Source organism: Hemitrygon akajei, chromosome 6 (genome assembly GCF_048418815.1).
Source record: "Hemitrygon akajei chromosome 6, sHemAka1.3, whole genome shotgun sequence".
Classification (NCBI taxonomy): Eukaryota; Metazoa; Chordata; class Chondrichthyes; order Myliobatiformes; family Dasyatidae; genus Hemitrygon; species Hemitrygon akajei.
In genome coordinates this window covers 78886741-78906995 of record NC_133129.1, presented here as the reverse complement: position 1 = coordinate 78906995, position 20255 = coordinate 78886741, and the positions used below count along the sequence as shown (strand labels likewise).

At 38.7% G+C, this 20255-nt stretch overlaps 1 protein-coding gene across 1 annotated transcript in view; it reads left to right on the top strand.

Moving 5' to 3' along the window:
* The window catches only part of dnah6 (dynein, axonemal, heavy chain 6), a 352146-nt gene that overhangs the window by 151836 nt on the left and 180055 nt on the right, over positions 1-20255 (top strand). Inside the window, exons 31-36 of the mRNA XM_073050010.1 lie at positions 558-725; positions 4564-4712; positions 9190-9297; positions 15545-16100; positions 17719-17841; positions 19687-19869. Of these exons, the coding sequence (XP_072906111.1) occupies positions 558-725; positions 4564-4712; positions 9190-9297; positions 15545-16100; positions 17719-17841; positions 19687-19869 (1287 nt within the window). The remainder of the gene's footprint in view (positions 1-557; positions 726-4563; positions 4713-9189; positions 9298-15544; positions 16101-17718; positions 17842-19686; positions 19870-20255) is intronic.

The following is a 20255-nucleotide window of genomic DNA, read 5'->3' as shown; positions in this document are numbered from 1 at the left end:
GAGGAGGCCATGTAGCATCCACACCAGGATCACTAGTCATAAAAACAGCGACTTTCTCCAAGCAGAAGGGCTAATCAATATCTCCATCCCGCCACCACAACTTAAAATTTCCTGCCAGAGTCACCTTTTGTACAGGCACTCCTGTACCTTATGGACATACAATCAATCTCTGTATATAAGCTCTTTTATACATTTATACAGTATTTATTGTGTTGTTTTATTGTGTTCTTTCTCTCAACGTGTCTTTATTGTGCTACATCGGATGTGGAGTAATAATTATTTCACTTTGTGTACTGAAAATGATATTAAACAATCTTGGATCTTCAACAAGTTTGAGTTCAGAAGAATGACAGATGATCTTATTGAAACATATACAATCCTTAGATGGCTTGGCCGTGATGATGTTGAGATGCTTCTACTCGAGGGAGGATCCCAGATGAGGGGACTTGGGTATATGATAAAATTGTTCAAATTTTGCACAAATAGCAATAAATGTGCTGAACATTTGAAAGAAAAATAAATCAGGAAATGTAATAATTTTTGCCTCTTTTCTATAGCTCTCTCATTTCATGTTTGAAGGCAGAGAGATCAAGTTGGTCATGTCTTGTGCAGCATTCATCACCATGAACCCTGGTTATGCTGGAAGAACAGAACTTCCAGACAATCTGAAGGCTCTTTTTAGACCAATTGCAATGATGGTTCCAAACTATGCCCTGATCGCTGAGGTAATCAAGCCATTGAGCTTTTGTTCATGTCTCTTACAATAATTTTTTTGGATTATTTTGCAAAGGTAGGATTAATACCATTAGAAGAACTAATGAACATTTTTAATAGTGCTGCGCTACAGCATGATAAAGTAACAGTTAAGATGATGCTATTAAAGCTCGAAGCGTTGGAACTGAAAAAAGTTCAGTTTTGGGTTCCTCTGTAAGGAGTCTCTACATCGTTCCTGTGGTATGTATGGGTTTTTGCCTACAGGGCAAAGGTGTACCAGTTAGTTTGTTAATAGGTCATAATAAATTGTCCTGTGATTAGGTTAAGGTTAAATTGGTGGTTGTCAGAGGTTGCTGTGCCAATGCAGCTCAAAGGGCCAGAGCGGCCTATTCCATGGTGTATGTCTTTCTTTTTTTTTTACAATATTTTTATTCGGAAGAAAAAACAAGATTTACAGAGTGCAACACATAGATACATCTCAACATAAATTGTGTACATTCATATATTGTAATAAAATTGATCAAAATGTTATAGCATATCACATAAAGGTATACTACTCTGTAATCAAAAATTTTAAGATAGGTCATACATCATAAAATAAATTTTTTATATAAAAATGTCAACCCCCTACCAACTACTAAAGAAAAAAGCTGATGGATGATAATGGATAATTAGAAAAAAAAACATATTCGCTTAAGAAGAGAAGATAGAAATATACATAAAAGTCTTTGCACTGTTAAACTTTATAAATTGGAAAAGTAATTTAGGAAAGGTCCCCAGATATCATAAAAAGATTGTTTCGAATTTAAGACTGAGCAGCGAATCTTCTCTAAATTTAAATAAGACATAATATCACATAGCCATTGAAGATGTGTAGGAGGGGTAGACTCCTATTTAAGCAAGATTGCTCTCCTTGCTAAAAGAGAGGTAAAAACTAAAACCTGTATGTCTAAGTGAAATAAAAAATAAATAAACTTTGAACAGTTTTGTTCAATTCTTTGTTTAATAATTTAAAATAAAGCAAGAGGATACATTTCAAACTCTTTGCTCTAAGGTAAGTGAACAGTGTGTAACAGTTGGAGAGAGAAGGAGAGAAACTTGTACTATTTTCAGAGCTCTTCACTCTTTAGAAAGTTCCTTAAACTGAAAATGGAACTAATAGATTAGATCATGTCCAAATTGAAAAGCGTTCATGGTTTCCCAAAAGAAGCTAGAAGTAGGACCAGAAGCTGGTGATTTGCTGATTGGCATGCACTTAGTTTCAAAATCATGTTACTCAACCCTGTGGCAACAAAAGCAGAGAGATCAGGAAGGTAGTAAGAATTGACACTGTGTGAGAAAATGGGATAGGGCCTTTATTTATTGATAGCATTTATTGTATAGATCTGAAAGGACTCTTGCAGCTCTAAGATCCCCAATAAAGTGGGTGAGAGCTCAAGAAACTGACCTTAGTAAGCCTGATAACTGACTCAGTTACACTCCCTACTTATATACAGTAAACCCATGACCAATATGATAAACAACACTCACAAGATGCTGGAGGAGCTCAACAGGCCAAGCAGCATTGAAGAAAAAGAGTACAGTTGATGTTTCAGGCCGAGCTGATGCTGCCTGGTCTGTTGAATTCCTTCAGCATTTTATGTGAGTTGTTTGTATTTAAAGCATCTGCAGATTTTCTCTTGTCTGTGATTCGACCAATATGATAATCTCATGTTGCAGACCAAGCAGTAAATGACAGCTACCATTTTGACACAGATATTAGTTTTAAACCATCAAATTAATTTCAAGTGCAGCCCTCTCACTGGGCTCGTATGGAAACTTGGGTTATTGCCAGCTCTGCAACTGGCCATGGGACACAGTGATGAAAAGGCCACCTTCCATAAACAATAGGTGTCTAGGGCTGGTATGATTTGGGCTCAACCAAACAGGAACGTCATGATGTTCTGATTAAATAAACTTTGATTTGAGCGAATGCTGTGTAAGTACTGTCCATAAATAATTGTTGGTTGGAAAGAAATAACAAATTGTACACTGCATAAAATTATAAAGAAAGTATATTTACAAACTTCAGCTTTATCGAACAGTTAGTAGGAAAAAGAAAAAAGAAAAATAAATATAAGGGCCCATTACAGTTAAAACTATTCTAAATGTACACATTGTTGGAACTCATGTTGAAGTTGTCTTTTTACTCATTCGCTGGACCCACGATCTGCATGTAAATATGAACCACATTAAGAACTTTGCTTGAAATTCATCTTGAACAAATGCGCTTTTTCTCAGTTACATTGGCCCTTCCTCCTTAGAGCCATTCATCTGCTCAAAGCACCTTGTACAACCGGGATGTACCTTCCTAGGGCACCCTCAACCATCTTCCCTCCTGTCCTCTCCACGGCTCCTGCCAAACAAAACACGAACTGCAGCAGTGTCCATCTCTCCACTTAGCTTTCTCTAGAACCTTCTCTGCATTCCACCATCCTGATTGGTTGACACAACATTGTTGAATATCATAGCTTCACATCTTTAGCCGAAAACTCAAACATGCTAAACACAGAACAAACGTTTTTTTACAGATCTGCTAAAATGAAGTAGCTACAGCATAGCAGTAAAAACTTTAACTGGGTATTACACAAAGAAAGAACAGTTCTAAGATTTATGAAGAGAAAAAGAATAAATCCGTTATCCTGACTGTTCAGAATTGGAAAGATTCTAATTTCTAATACTGTAATTGACTTTGCTGCTTCCTTCCCTTCCCTTGCTTACCAAGCCCATCTTTGTTAACCCAGACTTTTGTTGCATTAGCCTTGATTCTATTCTTTCTAATCTATCTTTCACCAGCTGTTTCTGAGCTCATCTAATATAACTGTTTATGAGCTCACCTCGTTAAGCCTATTCTCATTAAACTGCTGACCATTCACTCCTACTATATAGTCCAAAAACTGCTCATACTTACATTTCCCCTTTCAGGATTGCTGGTATCTCTCCTTCTTCAGAAAATTCCCTTGAAATTTCTTTACTAGGTATTACCCATTTTTTCCTTCACAAAATCCTTAGAATATGTTTTTCCAATATAGTCCATCTGCTATGTTGGCTCCCACTAACTTAGCCCATCGAAGTACCCCTAAGCACTTCTATATCCTCCTCAGAACTGACATAATGAAACCGATATAGAAACTAGCTTAACTTTTTCACATGTGCATAAAATATAAAATGAAATGTGTTATTGGCATCAAATCAAATTAGTGTGGATTGTGCTGGGAAGCCCCCACGTGTTGCCATGCTTCCATGCCAACATAGCATGCCTACAACTCACTAACTCTAACTATGCAATGTGGGAGGAAAGCGGGGCATTCGAAGAAAATCTATGGGTTCATGGGGAGAATATACAGTGGTGAGAATTAAAACCCCAACTGGTGATTGCTGCCACTATAACAATGTTATGCTAATGACAGATTGTATTATCAGAAAACATCGATAGAGTGCATTCAGCCTGTCAATCAAATTATTGATATAAACTGAATAACTAATGCCCTTGCATAGATCCCTGTTATAGATATGTAATAGATATACTTCCATTCAATTGTTCCTGCCAGTGTTATTTCCTTGTCATCATATCTGACATGCATATTTAAAGAATAAGTCTTTGGATGGGTGGTACTGTTATTTATTCAACGGAACAGTAAAAAGTAGATTCCATTTGCAATGTGTGCTCATTTCTATGCTACATTGCTTAAAATCTTCAGTAAATTTGGATACTTGTCTATCTAACCCTTGATTTAATAAATTAAAATTATGAATGCAAATCACTAGGTAAATCCTTGCTTTTTTAAAAATTGTTTTTGTTCATTTTAGGTTATTTTGTACTCAGAAGGTTTTGAATCCAGCAAAATTTTGGCCAGAAAGATGACCCAGATGTACAAACTATGTAGTGAGCAGCTGTCCCAGCAGGATCATTATGACTTTGGCATGAGAGCAGTCAAATCAGTTCTCGTCATGGCTGGGTAAGGAGGCAAATTCATATGTGTCCTCTGTGTACTTAAGAAGAAAGATTTTCAGCCTGTAGCTGTAAACTGGGAATTTTCAATCAGCTTGCTGATAAACTAACTGCCAAAAAAAATCAGTAAGTTTCCATAAAGTGTTCTTCAAACAATATGACGAGTGTTATTGGATTTTTAACTCAGGGTGTTTCAGAATAATCCTTAATTTGTTCACAAAAATTAAAGAACAATGGATTTAATCAATGCTATGATACTAATCTTAAAATTGAACAGGGTAATTAATGTAAGTTATAGAAAAAATATCAGAGCCACTTTGGTTTACAATTAAAAATCATTAAAGTATTGATCATTAAAGTAAACTCATTAAAATCATTTAAAATCATTAAAGTATTAAAGTATTGATACTAGATGAGTAGGTACTGCCAATGTGATCTCTGTATTTAAGCAGGATGATAGCACAGGAGCTGAATCTTTACACAAAGTTGTAATCTAAAACATTTAAAATTGTAATGTACAGATTAGTCAGCATGGATTTAAAAAGAGAGGTTTAACCTAATTTAAATCTATGAATATTTAAAAGAAAAGATAGCTGGATATGATATAACATATCATGTTTGGATTTAGTTCAGAACCCAGAGAATCCAGAAATGAATGGTAGAATAGGTATAAAACTGAATATTAAACAGGGTTCAGGGGTAAAAGTAAATAATCATACTATCAAAATTTATGTGCTAGGGCATCTAGCTAAAATAGAGTCAAGGGGAATTCAGGGGGAACCCTCCACAGGTTGGAATTATACTTGACACAGAGGAAAATGGTTGTGGTGGTTGGAGGTCAATCATCTCATCCTCTGGATCTCACTGCAGGAATTCCTCAGGGAAGTGTCCTAGGACCAACCATCTTCAGCTGCTTCATCAATGATCTTCCTTCTGTCATAAAGTCAGAAGTAGGGATGTTTGCAGATGACTGCACAATGTTCTGCATTATTTGTGACTCTTCAGATAGTGAAGCAGTTCATACCCAAATGCAGCAGGACCTGAACAATATCCAGCCTTGGGCTGACAAGTAGCAAACAACATTCGAGCCACACCAGTGCCAGGCAATGACCATCTCCAAGAAGAGAGGCTTTAACCATTGTCCCTTGACATTCAGTGGCATCACTGTCACTGAATCTCCTACTATCAACATTCTGGGGGTTACCTTTGACAAGAAACCAAACTGGTCTAGTCATATAAACACTATGGCTACCAAAACAGGCCAAAGGCTAGGAATCCTGTGACGTGTAACTCACCTCCTGACTCCCCAAAGCCTGTCCACCATCTTCAAGCCTCAGGTTAGGAATGTAATGGAATACTTGCCATTCGCCTGGATGAGTGTAGCTCCAGCAACACTCAAGAAGCTTGACATCATCCAGTACAAGGCAGCCCACTTGATTGGTACCCCTTCCACAATTATCCAGTCTCTCCATAATCAACAAACAGTTGCAGCAGTATGTACCTGACAGAGTGTAGATGTAGCATGGCATTCTGTTCATCAACCCCCAAACCCCCTCCCCCTGCACAAACTGAACAGAAACATTGACCCCCCCCCCAAAAAAACCCTCCTCCACATAAAAAGTCAAACAGAACTCAATAGAACATCAACTCCCAAACACCTTCATCTTGATAAACCAAACAGAATAGGAATGGGATATAAAATACACAGAATATAAAAACCATAAGTCTGAAAAAGGCCACAGTAAATAAATGCAATAGACTCTATTGGATAAGTGCAGAACCACAATATCATCCTCTGATATCATCAACGCTCATCGAAATAAAGGGACGTCACATAAGCCAGAGAGCCCTTCCCGCCTGCCACAATGACCCACACAGCAATAGGCCGCTCATAGACTCCTCCTTGGCAGCAGTTAAGAAGAAAGCAGTTGGCACTAAACTCTTGCTCACCTTTTGCATTTGCCTCAATGTCTCAATCTTCTTCGATGCTTTAATTCGCACTTAATGGATGCTTTAAAAAGAAATGAACTTGAAGTTTGGCTTGCACTCTGTCTCAAAGGTTCTTTGCCTCAAAGCTGTCCGAATATGCGCTCGCTTTCTAGAATCTTCTTGGAGACAGCAAAGCACTGAATTACTCAACCGATCTGCAAACTGTAAATCACAGGCTCTAACAGTCCCAGAAGCACATTTTAGGAGATAAACAGACATAAGAGAAGTAAAAAAAAAAGACCTTTTCGTGTGGTATCTGGAAGATGTTGACTGAGGGAGCGTGGTATGCTGATATCATCTTGACTGGAAGACAGGATCTATCTTACAATAGATTGGTGTAAAAAAATCATGAGCTGACATGATCTATCAATTTTATTAAGTTACACTCATTTATACTACTGCTGTGAGACACTCATATTTTCATCCATACTTTTGCACATGGAGGCTATCTGGCTGGGAGGGCATGGTCTTCTGTAATCAGCACCTTACCAGGAGGAGGAGATGCCCAATCACAGACTAGAGCAAAGACTGGACAAAATCTGTCTTGTACACAAATCAAAAATGAATCAATGTTTCAGGCCGAGCCCCTTCATCGGGACAATCCTGACGAAAGGTCTTGGCCCGAAATGTCGACAGTGCTTCTCCCTATTGATGCTGTCTGGCCTGCTGCGTTCCACCAGCATTTTGTGTGTGTTGCTATACCTAGTAGGTATTGCTTTATTAATTGAGAAAGAAAGAAAAACTGAGCCAATGCCCTGTGATAACACAGAAGGCCACAGACAAGTAGGTTAGATAGAGAGTGGGTTGGAGATTTAAAAATAGAGAACTGTCTGTCACTTTAATTCTCCATTCTGACATTCTGGTTTTCCAGCATTTTGCAACATTTTACAATTCTTTGTCTTTATTCTCATTTTCTGCCTTCTATGTTAACCATTGACCATTACATCTGCAACCATGGCTTCACCCTGTCAAGGTATTCTTTACACTTCTCTCTGCCTTTTATACAACTTTTGTTCCCATTTTGAGTAATTGTTTCCCCTTTCATAGATGCAGGCTGAGCTGCTGAGTACTTTCAATATATTTTGTTTGTTTTGCAGCTATGGAGTTAGTGGGAGTTTGTGAGAGTTAGTGTTTAGGGGAGAGTTGTGATAGGTCTGTAAAGTCACCAGAGATTGGATTATATCTAGCACGAAGGACTACCAGTATTCTAAGTCTAACCACCACTTTATTAATTACCTTACTAGCCGCTTCATTAATTACCTTACCTCCAACACGTCAGAGTTATGGATGAACTCTTGTGCCTGAAGAGATTTCAATTCCATTTGCAGTAAATTCTAACCAAGACAACTGACAGTCAAATTTAACAAATGGCAAGTAACATTTATACCACATATGGCAGATAATCTGTAACAAAGGAATCTATGTCCTCTTGAGAGTCAGTGACATCACCATTCTAGAGATCAATAATAATTCCAAATTCAATAAGAGCAGCTAGATATGATGCTAGGAAATTATTATAGTGGTGTTTTAATTTACACATACCTATTATGGCTTTACTGTCACAGAATCCCCCACTCTCATCTCTCCTAATGCTCACCTCCAAATCCTTCTTACGAACCTTCTACCGTGATCTTCTTTTCAACCTTTTGTACAATCTATTCTACTGATCTCTACCAGATGATCCTAACCCTATCCCAAATAATCTTATTCAACCATTTGTCCCCAGTACTTATGCTAGTATCATGAAAGCCTTCCCCTTGTTGGGCTTCTCTATGTCTTTAACTTTCACCTCTCTTTCTTGGTTTAGGATTCAGACTTCTGTTTTTTCTTTAGTGCATTCCAGTAAGGTCTACATGATAGGATTGAATGGCTTGGACTTCACATGTCACCAAATTTTTCAAAGGTGTCTTCCCAAAGAAAATGTTTGTTGGCTGTCTGGCTAAATCTCACTAATTTACATATTCAATTGCAGGCAACAAGGAAAGTTGATGCTGTCATAATCTGGAATAGTTCAATATTCCTGGTGAAAAAAGAAGGCAAGGATCATAAGTTAAATAATAGGTATATTGTTATGGAAATCCAGCCCAAATATAAAATATAACTTGGTAGTTGATGAGGTGATGGCGTAAGGATTAAAAAGTTCAAAAGACAGCAAGCTGATAATGGATGGGAAATAACTATTGACAAGGATTTCACTGCAAAATATGTTAATTAACAGAACTTAATTGTCATCTTTTCCTGAGTTTAGTCTCAAATCACACACATTCTCATGATTGGAACTATTTGAAGTCAGCACAATAAGTGAAATCTTTGTCTTCATTTAGTTGATATGGAAAGGTATTCCCTATAATGACCTGAACAGTAATATTTAACTGTATATGTGTTAATATTTTATTAGAATAAATAATGATTTACACAAAATGTTGTTTTTGTTTATACAACAGTTGAAGACATTGTGATAATTTAATGTTTTAATTACATTATTTTCTATTTAGATCATTGAAGAGAGAGAATCCAGATTTGAATGAGGATGTTGTGCTGATCAGAGCATTAAGAGACTCTAATCTACCAAAGTTTCTGACAGATGATGCACTACTTTTTGCGTAATTATTAGATCTTTAAATATATTATTTACTGTCCTCTTAAGTGACTTTTTTTTTGGAATAAGATGCAATGTCATTAATGTTTAGCAGTACTAATTCAGTGTATTCTTTGTGTTTTGCTCATAGAGTTACATTAATAAGTGCCTAAAAGTTAGATCTTATTCATTTTTGGCATTCCTCCTGATACTTATACAGAGTCAGGATACCACAATTGCCATTCTCATTAATATTCTTGTCACAAGGCACATCCTGATATAGAATACTGTGGAGACACTGACTGAAGTCATATAAAATCTTTGTTTAGAATGTACTGAATTATTCAGTGCTTTCCACTACATGGCAGCAGCTCTAAAAGAGCCAAGAAGGTACCACCTCAAGCTGCTTGTGCCTTCATGAATGGGACAATGCACTTGTGAGTAAGATTTCTACCCATGGGTAGTTCACAGTTCTCCAGATGTAAAGGGATAATAGACTTCATCTGATTTCTATTCTGCATGAACAAAATGATAATGCACGTCAGCGTCTTTCAATATTAGAGAAATGTCACATGTAATCAAATCCTTCACCTATAGGAGCAGAAACATAGCAAATATAGAGTCCACCAGTCTCCCTGTGCCCCAAAAAGCTACCAGCCCTTCCCCGATGTGTAATAGCTACTGAGACCCTGGTCCTGATAGGAATCATCCCAGAATGCTGAGGGAATTGGCAGAGGTTATAGTAGATGCGTTGTTAATCATTTACCAAAACTCTCTAGTCTCTGGGTAGGTCCTGGCGGATTGGAAGACGGCAAATGTCACACCGCTTTTTAAAAAAGGATGTAGGCGAAAGACAGGCAACTATAAGCCAGTTAGCTTAACATCTGTGGTCAGGAAAATGCTTGAAGCTGTCATTAAGGAAGAAATAGCAAAACATTTAGAAAAAAGTGGTTCCATTAGACAGACGCAGCATGGATTCAGAAAGAACAGGTCCTGTTTAACAAATTTACTGGAGTTCTTTGAGGACATAATGAATGCAGTGGATAGAGGGGAACAGGTGGATGTTGTATACTTGGATTTCCAGAAGGCGTTCGATAAGGTGCCGCACAAGAGACTTATAAATAAGATAGGGATGCATGGAGCTGGAGGAAGTGTATTGGCATGGATAGTGGATTGGTTAACCAATAGAAGGCAGAGAGTTGGTATAAATGGGTGTTTCTCCGGTTGACAGTTTGTGGTGAGTGGGGTGCCGCAAGGGTCGGTGCTGGGCCAGTAGCTGCTTACCATTTACATTGATGATTTGGAAGAAAGGACTGAGTGTAGCAGAGCAAAATTTGCTGATGACACTAAACTGAGTGGCAAAGCAAATTGTACAGAGAATGTGGAGAGTCTGCAGAGGGATATAGATAGGTTAAGTGAGTGGGCCAAGGTCTGGCAGATGGAATACAATGTTGGCAAATGTGAGATCATCCACTTTGGAAGGAGTAATAGAAGAGCAGATTATTATCTAGATGGTGAAAGATTGCTGCATGCTTTGTTTATCTAGCTTCCATACATGGCCACATGCACCCTCTTGTACGTACTCTGTACCTTGTAAAAATTGAATTGCTGTACTTATAGGATGACCAACAGCTGGTCCTTTTAAAGACAGCACTATCCCTTGTATTTGGGAAGTCACCACTGTAACCAGAAGTTAATTCAATATCCTCAGGCAGGTTAACACTCGCTGTGTAATTCTGTGATAAGGTCCAACTGGCATAGAACTTTTGTACACTCCTCTACAGTGCTCCATTTTGTTTGGTGTTTTAAGTTCTATTCAGAAACAGTGGGATACCGAACTTTAACCGTAGTCATTACTTGAACCTAGAGTGATACATTATGCTCTGGGGAAGCATGCATCATTCTGTGGGCATTATTGATCACATGTTGAGAGGTTAGGCTCCCTAAAGAACCCATAACTCTGTTAGATAGGATTGCTCCTGTACCCTCCTCATCCCGTAACCTCAATAACCAAAAGGCTTCCCAGCCTTTTGTCTGTACCTATCCCCTAAACTTACTAGTTCCTTAGTGGAAAATCCTCTGTTGTCTCGAAGAGGCCCATTACACCATCCCCTACACATCCCTGATCCTCCTCCCTCTCCTGAGAGGAAGAAATTGCAGGTCAATGCCCTTCATGTTGTGTGTGGGAACTCATGATCACTGGCCTGGCCGGTACTGTTTGGGGTACATGAGAGAGGGTGATCATTTTGAAGATTAAACTGAGGGGCCCACACTACCCTCTCTTCCTCAATTTTATCATCCAGCCTGACATCCCCACTGTAGGATCATCACCCCACCTCATCATGGCTTGTACCTTAACTGGGTTGGGCTGCCAACCTGCTTGGCGCACAGCATCTAAGTGCTGTAGCTTTATTAGTTGACAAGCTATCTCTATGTTCTCATCTTCTAACTTTGCAGCTCGAGTCTGGGCCATCAATAATGATTCTTTCAGAATAATACAGCACTAACTGAGATTTTCCAATTCATTCTTATGACTCACTATTGGTTTATACTGATATCTTACAACCACTGCAAACAACCAGAAAACATCCTATCGGCTATCCTTTCTCTTGAGAAAACCCTACAATTTAACTATGGAAACAATGTGGTGTCCCATTTCAACCCCTGTGAAATCTAACTGTTCTGACCAATCTACTGGCATTCCAAAACCCATAGGAGGTTAGCAAGACTTCCAAAGCCTTATTATCTGTTCACCCTGGGACTCTGAATCTCTCATATGAGGGTTCCTCTCTTTTAATTAACCTTTTAAAGAAATGCATTTCTGCTCAAATAGCAAGTTCCTGCTCGCAGCACCAAAATGTAATGTTGAATTAGGTTCACAAGGCTGGCGAGTGAGACAGAAAACATTGGGAAAAAGTATGTTAATCATTTATTTACAACAGTAAAAATTCAACCAAACATTCATGTTCCCCAAGTTACAGAAACAACAAAGCTGAATATTCAACAAACATACTTCGCTAAAAGTGCTTGCAGAGCATGCCTTCGCAATGGTTATGTGCACTGCTGGCCTTAAACAAAGGAAGAGAGAGTAAGCCCTTTCCACGTTAGTGTCAACTTCATTTGGGGTTTAAGAAGGAATTTCTCAAAGATGATTATGTGCTTTACTAGCTTGAAGTATTGGCCCCTCAAGTATCTCCCTAGCTATTGAATGTGCATTACTCTTACTTGCCAATCCTTCAATAATGTCTAAGGATGATGTCTCAGTGTACTTGGAGGCAATTGATAAAATAGACCGAAGTCTACATGGTTTCCTGAAGAGAAAATCTTACCTAAGAAATCTGTTGGGAATTCTTTGAGGAAATAATAAACAGGATAGACAAAGGAGAGTTGGTGGATGTTGTGTACTTGGATTTTCAGAAGGCCTTTGACAGGGTGCTGCTCATGAGGCTGCTTAACTAAAAACAGAACCTTTGTTAATACAGGAAAGATACTAATATGGATAGATGATTGGCTGATTGGCAGGAGGTAAAGAGTGGAAATAAAAGGAGACTTTTCTGGTTGGCTGTTGCCAACCAGTAGTGTTTAGCAGGGGGTCAGTGTTGGGAATGCTTCTTTTTATGTTAAATGCCAATGATTTGGATAGCAGAATTGATGGCTTTATGACTAATTTTGTGGACAATACAAAGATAGGTGGAGAGACAGGTAGTGTTGAGGAAGCAGAGAGACTGCAGAGGAAATTAGACATATTAGAAAAATGAGCAAAGTAATGACAGTAGAATACCGTGTTGGGAAGTGTATTGTCATGCACTTTGGTTGAAGGAACAAAAGCATAGGCTGTTTTCTAAATAGGCAGAAAATACAAAAATCCAAGGTGCAAAGTGACTTGGGAGTCCTCATGCAGGATTCCCATTAAGGTTAACTTACAGATTGAGACAGTGGTAAGAAAGGCAAATGCAATGTTAGCATTCATTTTGAGAGGACTAGAATATAAAAGCAAGGCTCTAATGCTGAGGCACTGGTGAGGCCTCACTTGAAGTATTGTGAGCAGTTTTGGGGCCCTTATTTAAGAAGGGATGCACTGGCATTGGAGAGGGTTCAGTGAAGGTTCATGATAATGATTCCGAGAATGAAAGAGTTATGGTATGAGGAGCATTTGATAGCTCTGGGCCTGTACTTGCTGTAATTTTGAAGAATGAGGGGAGGATCTTATTAAAAGCTATTGAATGTTGAAACGCCTCAATAGAGTAGATGTGGAGAGGATGTTTCCTGTGGTGGGGAGTCTAGGACCACAGGACACAGCCTCAGAATAGAGGGACATTCATTTAGAACTGAAATGAGTAGAAATTTCTTTAGCCTGCGGATGGTGAATTGTGGAACACATTGCCACAAGTGGCGTGGAGGCCTGGTGATAGGTTCTTTGTAAGTCAGTATTGAAAGGTTTGCAGGGAGAAGGCAGGAGAACTGTGTTGAGAGGAAATATAGATCAGCCATAATGAAATGGTGGAGCAGATTCAATGGGCTGAATGGCCTGAATCTGCTTCTATTTCTTCTGGTCTTATGGTGTTCTAGTCTAGCCAGTATTAATAAATGGTATTCCAAGAGGACCCCTCGCCTTCAGAGCTGAGCAAAATCTACTTTCTGCCAAAATTACAATTTGTTAAACATTGTACCCTTCATCAGAAAATAGAACATAGTTGATTTCAACCCATATTCATGCTACAAGTTCAGGAAGTCACTCACTGAAGTATATTCTGCAGATTGTTTTTCAAGTTATTAAGACTTAGGGACAGTCAGCATGGCTTTGTGAAGGGCAGATCGTGTCTAACGAGCCTGAGAGAGTTCTTTGAGGAGGTGACTAGGCATATAAATGAGGGTAGTGCAGTGGATGTGATCTACATGGATTTTAGTAAGGCATTTGACAAGGTTCCACATGGTAGGCTTATTTAGAAAGTCAGAAGACATGGGATCCAGGGAAGTTTGGCCAGGTGGATTCAGAATTGGCTTGCCTGCAGAAAGCCGAGGGTTGTGCTGGAGGGAGTACATTCTTGAAGGGTTGTGACTAGTGGTGTCCCACAAAAATCAGTTCGGGAACCTCTATTTTTCGTGATTTTTATTAACGACCTGGATGTGGGGTAGAAGGGTGGGCTGGCAAGTTCGCGGACGACACAAAGGTTGGTGGTGTTGTGAATAGTGTAGAGGATTGTCGAAGATTGTAGAGAGACATTGATACGATGCAGAAGTGGGCTGAGAAGTGGCAGATGGAGTTCAACCGGGAGATAGGGTAGTTAAGTAAGCTTATGGGGTGTTAGGTTTCATAAATCGGGGAATAGAATTTAAGTGTTGCGAGGTAATGATGCAGCTCTATAAAACTCTGGTTAGGCCACACTTGGAATACTGTGTCCAGTTCTGGTTGTTTCACTATAGGAAGGATATGGAAGCATTAGAAAGGGTACAAAGGAGATTTACCATAGATGCTGCCTGGTTTAGAGAGTATGCATTATGCATTATGATCAGAGATTAAAGGAGTTAGGGCTTTACTCTTTGGAGAGGAGGATGAAAGGAGAATTGATAGAGGTAAACAGGATATTAAGAGGCACCACTGCTCAATACAAGAAGACATGGCTTTAAGGTAAGGGGTGGGAAGTTCAAGGGGGAATATTAGGGGAAGGTTTTTTACTCAGAGAGTGGTTGGTGCATGGAATGCACTGCCTTAGTCAGTGGTGGAGGCAGATACACTAGTGAAATTTAAGAGACTACTGGACAGGTATATGGAGGAATTTAAGGTGGGGGGGGGGATATGGGAGGCAGGGTTTAAGGGTCAGCACAACATTGTGGGTTGAAGAGCCTGTACTTGTGCTGTACTATTCCATGTTCTATGTTCTATAAATTTTCTGGGTGCTCTTGGCTGATTATTGGCTAAAATGTATTAAGAAGGTTTCTAATACAGATAAAATCAATTCTTATGAATTGGGGACTATGAATATGTTTGTGGTTAGGAGAAATATCCCTAGGTGAGGACTACCCTGACTAAATACCATCAATGGCTTGAGAGCATTAATCTGTATATTTTCTAATAAATAGCACACTGAGGAAAACATCAACTTACACTCAGATGTGTCTTCTGCTCCTATCTCCATTATTGGTGTATAACAAAAAGCTGCACATTGAGATCCAGTTTCCACACAAATGCATCTTAGGTTTATTGAATAAAATACTTTCATATGATCAGAATGGAATGGATCACAATGATATTTTTTCTTCTTTTCCTTCAGTGGAATCCTTTCAGACTTATTTCCAGGAGTTGTTATTCCAGATCATGATTACGGTTCATTCCAACAAACAACTGTTGATGTGATGCTTAATCGGGGCCTGCAAGCTGTCCCAGCAATGATTGTAAAGGTGATACAATTATATGAGACCATGATTGTACGCCATGGTGTTATGCTGGTTGGGCCTACTGGAAGCGGCAAAACAACGGTTTATCAGATTCTGGCTGATACTCTAGGAACCCTGCATAAAGCTGGTGAGACAAACCCAAACTATCAGCCTGTGAAAACATATATACTCAATCCCAAATCAATCGCAATGGGAGAATTGTATGGAGAGGTAAACAACACTACAATGGAATGGAAAGATGGCCTTATGGCACTCAGTGTTCGTGCAGCAGTAAATGATGACACACAGGAACACAAATGGATTATCTGTGATGGGCCAGTTGATGCACTGTGGATTGAGAATATGAATACAGTACTTGATGATAACAAGATGCTGTGTCTTGCAAACAGTGAACGGATTAAACTCACTCCTTATATTCATATGATGTTTGAGGTAGGTAATTCTAAAATGGTTAATTATTTTACTTAGAGATACAGCACTGAACTGGCCCATTGGCCCAATGATCCACAACGCTCGGCAACCCATCTATTTAACCCAGGACTAATCACAGAACAATTTACAATGACCAATTAACCTACTAACCAGTATGTCTTTGGAATGTGGGATGAAACTGGAGCACCAGGAGGAAGCCCATGTGTGCATGGGGAGGATGTACAAACTCCTCACAGACAGTGTCAGAATTGAACTCTGAACTCAGAACATCCCTCACTGAGTTAACCACTATGTTACTATAGCATTTTGAAGTAATTATACAAATTGGGCCTTGTAGAATTTCAACAACAAAATTTCTTACCTGCTATCTGTAACAATTGTTCAGAAGTTGACAATAAAAATATCTGCTGCTTTAGTTTCAAACATGTTGAAGTGAATTGGTGATTGTGTTTTAAACTTTATGAAATATTTAATTATCAAATCTAAGGATCTATAAAGTTTATGCTTTATAATCATATAATTTCTGATGGTCATGTGGGAAAGGAGGGCTGTTACAGGAATACAGCATCCATCATCAGGACGCCTGCCATCCAGACCATGCTATCTTCTCGCTGCTGCCATCAGGAAAGAGGTACAGGAGCCTCCAGGTTCAGGAACAGTTATTGTCTCTCAGCCATAAGGCTCTTGAACCAGAGGGGATAACTTCACGTATCCAACACTGAACAGATTGCATAATCTAAGGACTCAGTCTTAAGTACTCTACAGCTTGTGTTCTCAATATCATTCTATTTATTTATTTGTTTGTTTGTTTGTTTAGTTGTTTATTTATTTTCCTTTTTTAAATTTGCATTTTGTTGTGTTTTGCTCCTTGTTTTTTTTTAACCCATTTTTCTTGTGTGGGGTTTTTCACTGATTCTTTTGTGTTTCTTTGTATCTAATGTGAACACCTGCAAGAAAGTGAATCTCAGATTAGTATATGGTGACATATATCTACTGTTAAAAATAGATTTACTTTGAACTTTGGACAAGTACTTTTTGAGATAGTGAAAAAATGCATGGTGAAAATTCTCATTGGCATTGAAACAATAATGTGACTCATGAAGCAGACATTTAGTCTATTAGGTATTGTGACACCCCAGCAGAACAATCTAATTCATCCCATTTCCCCTTTTTTTATTTCTTTATACTCTACAACTTTCCTCTCTGAGATGCCCATTGACTTTCCTGTCTTTCGTCACTAACCTATATCAAGGCTAATTTAGAACAGACAATTAAACCTCCTAGCACACCTTGGGCTATAAGAAGTAAGAAAGGCATCTAATGTGGTCAAGGAAAAATCATGCATGCTCTGTGCAAATAGCCTAGGTGGCTCTGTGATGAACTCTACCAGCTCTACTTTCATTTTATCTTGAAATAGCCTGCCTGTAGCTTTCAAATGGTTAGTAGAGTCCTTTTTATTTATGTAAAGTGTGTCACACAAAATATGATGCAAGTATGCAGTATAAATATTTGGAAGTATTCACAAATCACAGAACTCCTGTTATTGTAGGTATATTGTTATTGATTAGTAGGATTGCATTTAGCTAATCTATGGCAAAATATTTTTGTTGCCTTCCAGGTACAAGACTTAAAGGTGGCCTCACCTGCCACTGTTAGCAGGTGTGGAATGGTATATATTGATGCAGCGGAACTCAAATGGATGCCATACGTGAAAACATGGATGAATCGCATTTCAGATAATGTAAGCTATAATATTCATAAATTGTGGTTTAGCTGTTATGGAATGAAGATGATTTATTAAGTATATTACCTTGTACAATAGGACAGATCTTCTGCTAGATAGATAGATAGATACTTTATTCATCCCCATGGGGAAATTCAACTTTTTTCTAATGTCCCATACACTTGTTGTAGCAAAACTAATTACATACAGTACTTAACTCAGTAAAAAATATGATATGCATCTAAATCACTATCTCAAAAAGCATTAATAATAGCTTTTAAAAAGTTCTTAAGTCCTGGCGGTAGAATTGTAAAGCCTAATGGCATTGGGGAGTATTGACCTCTTCATCCTGTCTGAGGAGCATTGCATCGATAGTAACCTGTCGCTGAAACTGCTTCTCTGTCTCTGGATGGTGCTATGTAGAGGATGTTCAGAGTTTTCCATAATTGACCGTAGCCTACTCAGCGCCCTTCGCTCAGCTACCGATGTTAAACTCTCCAGTACTTTGCCCACGACAGAGCCCGCCTTCCTTACCAGCTTATTAAGACGTGAGGCGTCCCTCTTCTTAATGCTTCCTCCCCAACACGCCACCACAAAGAAGAGGGCGCTCTCCACAACTGACCTATAGAACATCTTCAGCATCTCACTACAGACATTGAATGACGCCAACCTTCTAAGGAAGTACAGTCGACTCTGTGCCTTCCTGCACAAGGCATCTGTGTTGGCAGTCCAGTCTAGCTTCTCGTCTAACTGTACTCCCAGATACTTGTAGGTCTTAACCTGCTCCACACATTCTCCATTAATGATCACTGGCTCCATATGAGGCCTAGATCTCCTAAAGTCCACCACCATCTCCTTGGTCTTGGTGATATTGAGACGCAGGTATTTTGAGTTGCACCATATCACAAAGTCCTGTATCAGTTTCCTATACTCCTCCTCCTCCTGTCCATTCCTGACACACCCCACTATGGCCGTGTCATTAGCGAACTTCTGCACATGGCAGGACTCCGAGTTATATTGGAAGTCTGATGTGTACAGGGTGAACAGGACCGGAGAGAGTACAGTTCCCTGCGGCGCTCCTGTGCTGCTGACCACCGTGTCAGACCTACAGTCTCCCAACCGCACATACTGAGGTCTATCTGTCAAGTAGTCCACTATCCAATCCACCATGTGAGAGTCTACTCCCATCTCCGTTAGTTTGTGCCTTAAGATCCTGGGCTGGATGGTGTTAAAGGCACTAGAGAAGTCAAGGAATGTAATCCTCACAGCACAACTGACCCCATCTAGGTGAGAGAGTGCTCAACTGAGGAAGATCTGTACCAGCAAGGCGGCTGGACCGGATGGATTCTATGCCAGGTTTGCTATTTATCAATGCTCTGGGCTACAATTTCCCTTCATTCTGGCCTGGGGCACAGTTATGGCCTTAACAAATAGCAAATCTGGGGTGGTATTTTGTAATAAAAAAATTTCAGATGAGCTTCATGATTAAGGATTGCTTTTGGTATTCAGGTTCTCAGTGACATAGTGCATGATGATGGCACTGTGCAGTAGTTTTTCCAGTAAAATTACTTTTTGGACAGTTAGCTTTTTGTTACATATTTTGCAAGTGTATGATATTGGTAACTTTCAGCAGCATGTCTAGGCAAGCTGGAGATACAGTTATCGGTTATTGTTCTTTGGCTACCTTTTGAAATAACTTAATTTATCTGTAACTTTATTTAAAATATTTATTTTCCTTAGTTAATTCATATTGGTGTGTTTGGTGTAGTAGTTAATTCGGGATATTTAACGTATTGGGGAATTTGGTTATTTCGCTGAATGTTAATATCTATGTACTGAAGAAAAAAATTTACTTTTATTCAGCTAACATTTGAATCAAAGCAGCACCTAATGGGACTTTTTGCAAGTTGTGTTGAAAATGGTTTGCACTTTGTCAAAAAGAAATGCACACAGGGAATCCCACAGGTTGACATTAGCAAGGTCACTACTCTCTGCTGCCTTCTTGAATCTCTGCTTCTGGGAAGACAGGGTCCAGATCTCAGCATGGTAAGTGAAAAATGAAGAAACATATTCTATAAGAAAATATCTTAAGAAGATCTTATCATTGGTGTAAAGATTTACTTGATACAAGCAAATACATGTGTATAAACCATTATCACTAATTTGTTGTGACTTTTACAAATATAGCTTGAAAATGAAATATTTTGGTGTTTTGTTATTAGTAAGAGATATAATCTTTACATTACAAATTATCAACTCATGAAGGTTTTAGTTAATCTATCATTTCAAGCCTATTGGTATGTAATTATAGTAGAATGGGAAATTATAATATATTGTACATGTGCTAGCATGTACATTATATTACACCCTTAGTGTAAGCTTTATTTTTATTTGTAGTGTACAGCAGAAGGCTTGAAAAAAACAGACATATA